General features: G+C 61.4%; 1 protein-coding gene across 1 annotated transcript; it reads left to right on the top strand.

The window, feature by feature from the left end:
- Positions 1-763: 763 nt before the first annotated feature.
- Positions 764-4,807, top strand: NOBOX (NOBOX oogenesis homeobox). The gene is made up of 8 exons (XM_036010286.1): positions 764-779; positions 909-1,427; positions 1,820-1,946; positions 2,080-2,385; positions 2,652-2,737; positions 2,931-3,162; positions 3,438-3,730; positions 4,347-4,807. The coding sequence occupies exons 1-8, from the start codon at positions 764-766 to the stop codon at positions 4,652-4,654; spliced, it is 1,887 nt and encodes a 628-aa protein (XP_035866179.1). The 3' UTR covers positions 4,655-4,807.
- The last annotated feature ends 2,425 nt before the right edge of the window (positions 4,808-7,232 follow it).

Raw genomic sequence — 7,232 nt, 5'->3', positions numbered from 1 at the left:
AGTCATTCCTGTTACATCTCATGCGATTCCATTAAAATAACAATCGTACCATTTATTTGGAAATGATGAAGCAGCCCCTTGAGCTACGGATTTGGGGGTTCTGAGTAAGGGGGGAGGTGGCCGGAACGTGGTAAGCACCTGATGAACCAGTCCTAGCTCAAAGACAGACAGACAGACAGACAGACAAGCTGGGAGGGTGAGAGAGGCTTCCCGTGTCAGCTGGCTCACCCTCCCTTCCTTGTGTGAGGGGTGGTCTGGGCCGGAGGCCCCTGGCCCAGGTTCTGCTTCCCTTCCCAGGGAAGGGGAAGGTGCTGCCTGTGGCCATGGGGTGGGGGGGCAGGTGGCTGGCAAGGGCAGAGTGAGTTAGGTGGGAGGGGCGGGGAGGGGGTTGCTCCTGTGAGGTCCTGGACGGCCCCTGCCTGAGCTTCTGGACACCATCCACCCACTGCCGGGCCCTACCCTAGGCCATAAGGTCTGCATCTGTGGCAGAAACAAAACCCCCTCTTAGAAGCAGGATCTCCACCTCTCTCTTCCCAGCCTACCCCACCCCCAGCACGCGTCCCTCAGAGACGCCCGAACGGATGCCTGTCCAAAGTCACAGTCCAGGGCAAACAGGGGGGAACTCACAGGAAGTTACCCCCCCCCCCACCCCCATGAGGGTCGCCCTTCTACCATGCATGTATAGGAGACAAAGCCCCCGGAGAGGTGCACAGGTTTGCTAGCATTGTCCAAAACAGCGGGGGTGGCGAACGTGATCCTCACGATGCCAAGCCCGGAGGGTACGCCTGGAGTTGTTCCCCGTTCTGTGCGTGGACAGCTCAAAGCTTACTGGGGAAGCAGCAAACCCCCTTTGTCCGGACTCTTCCGTCTCCCCGGTGCTAAGGTCCGTGGGTGCTGGCTCCCCACAGGCCCGGAAGGCGGAGGCAAGCCCCTGGCTGCTGGGCCGGAGCAGGAAACCCCGCTGCTGCCGCCGTTGCCCAGCTCAGCGCCCCCCACTCAGGGCGTCCCGAGTGGGGAGCCCCCCGCCTCCTGCGCCATCTCTGGGGAGAAGCTGTCCTCGGGGGCCCCTGGAGCGATGAGCGGGGCCGATGCTGCTGGGGGGTCCGAAGCCGCCCACAGACAGAGGGCGCAACCTCAGGGAGAAGGGTGCCCCCTCCCTCGGAGAGAGGCCAAGGCCGGGAAGAGGCCTCCCTCTCCGGGCTCCGGGAAGCAGAAGCCGTCTACCACGGCCGGCGGGCCAGCCTCCCCGTCACCTCCCTCGGCCCAGACCGCACACAACCTGGTGCCCTGTGGCTCAGGCCGGGGCTCCTGCCACCTGGCCAACCTCCTCAGCACACTGGCCCAGAACAGCCAGAACACGGACCCGAAGAGGCCCCCAGAAGTGACCTGCCAAGCTCGGAAAAAGACTCGAACCCTGTACCGCTCAGGTGAGTCCTGGAAGGTGAGAGGAAGCCTGCGATCCGTTGCCCACTCTGGGAAAGGTGCGCTCAACAGGGAGTGTGGCCCCCAGACACTGTGCACCACCTTGTCCCGCTCCTCCCTTGCCCTGGGGCAGGGCCATGGCCTGTCTCTGGGAGGGCTGGCCTGTCTCGTCACAAAGTGCAACTGGAACCAGGTTAGAATGGTCAGGAAACACCAGCCGGTTCCCACCCACAAAGCCCCAGAGAGAGAAGGCCCCCACCCGGTGGGAAACTCAGTTGCCAGGCCCTGGGACGGCCCCTGGGCTGGGGACCGTGGTCTCGCCTGGAAGGCCTCTGTCTGTCTCCTCTCCTGCCGCCTCCCTGGTGTGTGTCTTCACGTGAGCCCCTCCTTCTTCCAGACCAGCTGGAGGAGCTGGAAAGGCTATTCCAAGCAGACCACTACCCCGACAGTGATAAGCGCCGGGAGATTGCCCAGACAGTGGGGGTCACCCCCCAGCGCATCATGGTAAAAGGGGCCGGCCAGTGGTGATGGGGGGTGGGGGGGGTGGGTGCTGGTGAAGGGGCACCTGCCACCCGGACCTCGGAAGAGCAGGGCGTGTGCTCAGCACCTCCTGACTCGGGGTGAAGTGAGGCCTCATGAGGGCTGCGTTCTCTCCAGTTTCCACGTGACTACGAGAGGACAGTGCGTCCGAGGCTGCCTCCGGGAACCTTTTCTAAAACCAGGCCGTGAGAGGCAGGCGTCTGCCTGCAGCAGGGCGGTGGGTGCAGCTCACCAGGGGACTGGCAGGACCCCTGCCTCAGCCGCTGCCCCCGCTTTTCAAACCCTTCAGTGTCTCTGCCCACAGGTGTGGTTCCAGAACCGCAGAGCCAAGTGGCGGAAAGTGGAGAAACTGAACGGGAAGGAGGGCAAGGGCAGTGCGGCAGCCCCCAGCCCCGCCCCCGGCCCGGCCAGCAGTCAGTGCAGGTGAGAGCCGCCCAACTTCCTGGGCCACCCACCCCCGAGGAGGGAAAAGGGGTCCAAGCAGGGATCCCGGGGTTGAGAAGGCCAGGCATGAGGCGGGGGCTGCTGGGTAATATTTAGAGGGTGGGGTGGACTGGCATGGACTGGGGACCATGCCAGTGCCTCAGGGGGAGGCAGAGCTTGGGGCGCTGGTGCCCCTTCCCTGCCCCCAGGTCCCCGGCGACACCAGGGACCACTCACACCACGACCTCCATCCTGTCTGCCCCCAGCGCCGGCACTGAGATGCCACCTGCTGCGCCCATGGACCCGCAGCTGGGCGCCTTCCCTCAGGAGCCCCCTCTGGACACTCTCCCAGGTGAGACCACCTCCCAAGGGGCGTGGGGGTGAACGAGTGAGTGTCCGTTAGGAAGACAGTGAAGACGGAGGGTGCGGGCCTCAGCTCCCCGCTGTTGTAGGCCAGCGGGCCTGTGCAGGGGGCCTGGGCATCACCCAGCGGCCCCACACCCGCCTCCCCCATTTCCTCACCAACACGGCCCCTCTGTTCCTAGATCCCCCCATGCTGCTGACATCCGACCAGACTCTGGCCCCAGCGCCCCAGACCGAGGGTGCTCAGGGGGTGGCAGTCACCCCACCCCTCTTCAGCCCCCCACCCGTCCGGAGAGCCAGCCTTCCCTTCCCCTTCGGCCCCGTGCACACCCCCCAGCTGACGCCCCTGCTGATGGATGCTCTTGGCAGTGACAACAGCCACAAGGATGGCTTCTGTGGGTCCTGGGGGACAAGGTAAGGGACCTAATGGGGGCCATCTCTTGAGCAGTCTTGGGGAGGGGGTTGGGAGCAAAGATGGGAGCTTGGGAAGGGCCAAGGATTCGCCGAGGGGCGCAAGGAGGAGGACGCCTGGAGAGGGTTAAGAGAAAGAAGCTGGGAGCAGGAAGGGGGAGAGGGGGAAGTGGCAGGTCTGGGGTCATGGAGGTGGGGGAAGGCACTTGCCTACTATGTGGTAGGAATGAAGAGTCCCCGCCCACCAACCCTCACAGAATGCTCCCCTGTGCCCCCAGTGTCACGCCGCCCCCCACCTGCTCCTTCCTGGAAGAGCTGGAGCCCCAGGACTACCATCAGGGGCTGTCCCAGGTCTCCCAGGCGCCACAGACCCAGCTCTTCCAGACCCCACAGCCCCAGCTGCCGTACCTGCACCCCTTCACCTTCCCCTCGCCCAGCTCGCTGACGCCGCCGCTACTGGAGGACCCTTTCTTCCCACTGCCCTACGGGCCCGGTGGGGGTGCCTCGCAAAGCTACTTCCCAGCGCCCCCAGGGGGGCAGGTCCTGCTGCAGCCACCTGCCGGGAACCTGGGTGAGTTGGGGCTATAAGAGAAGGTGCCCTTGGTGACTATGGAAGGTGAGAAGGGACAGAGAGCCAGCCGGGGCCCTCTGGAGCAGAGCGAGAGTCAGCAAGAGAGCTGCGGAGGTGGGAAAACTCCAGTCTGCAGGCCAGCTGGGCAGTTTCCAACTCGCCTGAGCCGCAGTGTCCAGGACTCTGGAATGGGACCACGGTCCCCACACCACAGAGGCACTTGGGGGGAAGATTAGGAACAGCAGGGGTGGCGGGGCTGGCAGGGTAGATGGCGGCTGATGGGAGGGTTCTGAGGCGCCACATCTCATGCCAGCTAACTTCTAGCAGAAGTGGGGAGGGAAGGTTCGTCCAGGTGGTTCCCGGTCTCCTTGCTGCCCGCGTGGGAGGGCCCACGACCTGAGCCATGGCCCACTCTGTGTCCCTGTTACCAGACCCCAGGACCTCAAATGAGGGGGCACGCCTGGTCCCGAGGGCAGCCCTGGTGCCAGCATGTCACCTAGACTCTCCTGGGTCCTGCCCTGTGTTTCTGGGGGGCGGGCTCTGTCACAGACTGCGCTGAACTGCCGCTGATGCCCGAAGTCTGCTCTGATCTTTCCTGTGTCCTCTGACCCCGCAGGTACAGTCCCCTGGAGCGACCCTTGCTTGCCAGAACTGCCCTTCCCCGGGCCCTTCTGGCCGCAAACCCTGGGGCAGCCCCCAGGAGCGGACGGGTACTTTCCCGAGGTGTTCCTGGCTCCCTGCGCTCAGGCTGCGACCCCACAGCCCTCTCCGGGGCCCAGCCAGCTGCCCGCGGGAGCCAGACCTGAAGCTGGGCCCTCCCTCAGCAGGGGCCCGGAGGAGCCTCCCCCGCCCCCCGCTGCTGCGGAGCAGCACCCGGCCCCGGAGGAGGGCCCAGAGGAGGACAAGGGCAGCCAGGGCCCCTAGTCCTGGGACCACGCCAGAGGGAGGCAGCTCCAAGGGAGAGGGTTGGGGCACCCCCCCCCCCCCCCCCCCGGGGAGACAGCAGGTGACACCTCAGGAAAGACTGGACTGTGCCTGTGGCCTTCGGCAGAAGTCAGCCACTCCCCCTCTGTGGGCTAAGCGAGAAGCTGGCCCTCCCTTTCTCCATGCCCCTGTGTGGGGGGTGGTCCCGAAGGAAGTGGGGGCGGGGGGGGCCTGTATCGGTTCCGAAGGCTGTGCGGCTTATGTTGTTTGCTTTCCGTGCTGGACGAATGAGCCGGAGTGTTCACTGCGAGCAGTAAACTGGTCTGCTGTCGAGCTTGTCTGTGATGACGCGTCCGCCCACTCACACTGAGGAGGGGCCCCACTTCTCTCACCGCCGTCCACACAGCCCACCAGGTGTCGGCGGCGGTCCTGGTGTCCCAGGTGGGGTCGCCACTGGGCGCAGCCTGCTGGAGCCTGGCGTCCTCCCTGACCCACCTCTCCAGCTGCAGGACACACTGGGCATTTGGGGCCTTGTCTCCAGTCCCGCCGTCAAACTATGTTCCGTTCCCCAGCCCGAACTGAACCTGGGTGAGGCTGGGCCCCCGGCCTCTCTCTGGAATTTGGGCCCTATCAGTACAGGATTACAAGAGAAGCCCCAGGGTATTTTAGGGTAAGTCTCCAGTGTCATGAACCACGAGTTACATTCCCAAAGCTTTATTTTGGGGGGGCTGGCGTAGGAAGGAAGGGTAGTAGGCACACCCAGAAGACCATGTTCTCATATACACCTAATACTGCACATCCCATAGTCCCACAGAGCCCCCCGTGCACTGACGGGGTGCCACCCTGCACCCCAACGGTTATGCGTATGGGAAAACACACATCTTCTCGATGGCGTCGCCCTCTCACTGGCACAACCTCAGGGCTTTGCGACTGGATCAGAGCAGAACCCTTCTTCGCGGATTCCAGAAAAAACGTCTCCCCTCTGGTTTAAGCTTTCAGTACCACAATCTTTCCACTAGATGGCGATCTACCGCCAGTTTCACCGCGGCACTGGTTGACAGCGATTTTTCCTTTTTCATCTCGGCGTAGCGCACATAAATCACTAAAATTCTGCAGCACACCAAAAAAGGTTTTTTTCCTACTTGACGAAATAGGTATAATTTTGGTTCATTCATATCTGACAGCTTGCATGTTGGCAGTTCTCATTTTTTGGCAATCTAAGGGAAAAGAGGTCAGTGCCCCTAACTAGCCAGGTACTGCATGTTTTAAGGATTATTCGTGGCACACCGGTGGGAAATCTCTGGTTCACAGTAAGAAAGCCCATGCTAATTCTTCCAAGAGCCCTAGAGCCACTAACATCAGAGTCAAGGATGCTTAAGTGATGTGGAGGGCAGTTTTTGAGTACACGGATTCTCGGACACCACCTCCGTGGCCTGTGTGTTTGCGCATGCTCACTCTGGCAACCCTGGTTGCAGCGCTTTGCTGAGGACGCTACCTCCCGGCAGCTTCTCCACTCAGGCAGAGGCGGGCCAGAGCAGACTGGTGCATCTTGGCTCAGCTCCCTGCAGGGAGGCTCCTGAGCAGCCCTGGGGTCCCCGTGTGACCCCGGTTCACAGAGGACCGCACTCCCTCCTGCCATTGGAACCCTCCGTTTGGGCTCCACGCTTGTCTACAAAATGCTCTAAAACCTGTTGGATTCCTATTATATTTTCTGTTCCTGTGAGCTACATTTTTTATTTTAGTTATCTATTTCTGAGGGAGCCCATGAGAATTTATTTTTAAATGTCCATTTTAACATCATTTGCATAAATGGAGCACAGGAATACAGGCTGCGAAGGAAAAGTTGGCTTTGGTCGATTCCACTCCAAGTCTTGACTGGTCTTTGTGAATGAGAGTAAGTCTGATCTCCTGGAAGTAAAACATCCTCATTCACCCAGACGTGGTGTTAATTTAGTCCGGAGGGATGGACTGGTAGATTTGTGGTTCTTCCACTTGCATTTTAGTTTACACTGTCCTTTCAAAAATAGCCTCATTTGAGTTGCAGTACCCAGTCCTCAGAAAAAAGGCAGATGCTCATTTGGGCATCCAGGGGGGATCAGCAGGCGCCTACAGTACCGGTGAACATAGGTAAATAAAACTCCCTCCAGCATTCGGGAGCCACACAAAAACCAGCTACCCTGCCTGCCTAGGGTCAGCCAGTGACGAAGTCCCCCAGGCGGGGCAGCGGTGCCTGCTGGGGCTGAGAAGGCATCAGAGGCCGAGGCAGTGCCCCTCCAGAGAGGGAGGCGAGAGTGTTTCAGTGAGTGCAAGGCCATGAACACGAGAGATGACTGAGGCGTGTGGAGTGGCTGGATCTGCAGAGAAGAGACCAATGGGGGGGGGGGGGGTCTGTGGGAGAAGATTAGAGAGGCGCTGGCAGGTTTAAAGAATGGGCGTGTCCTGGCTAGTGCAGCTCAGTGGATTGAGCACGGGCTTCGAACCAAAGTGTCGCAGGTTTGATTCCAGTCAGGGTACATGCCTGGGTTGCAGGCCATGGCCCCCAGCAGCCACACATTGATGTTTCTCTCTCTCTCTCTCC

The sequence above is a fragment of the Phyllostomus discolor genome, chromosome 10 (assembly GCF_004126475.2).
Source record: "Phyllostomus discolor isolate MPI-MPIP mPhyDis1 chromosome 10, mPhyDis1.pri.v3, whole genome shotgun sequence".
NCBI classification, from domain to species: domain Eukaryota; kingdom Metazoa; phylum Chordata; class Mammalia; order Chiroptera; family Phyllostomidae; genus Phyllostomus; species Phyllostomus discolor.
Note: the sequence above shows the minus strand (reverse complement) of the source record. Positions and strands in the feature narration are given on the sequence as shown.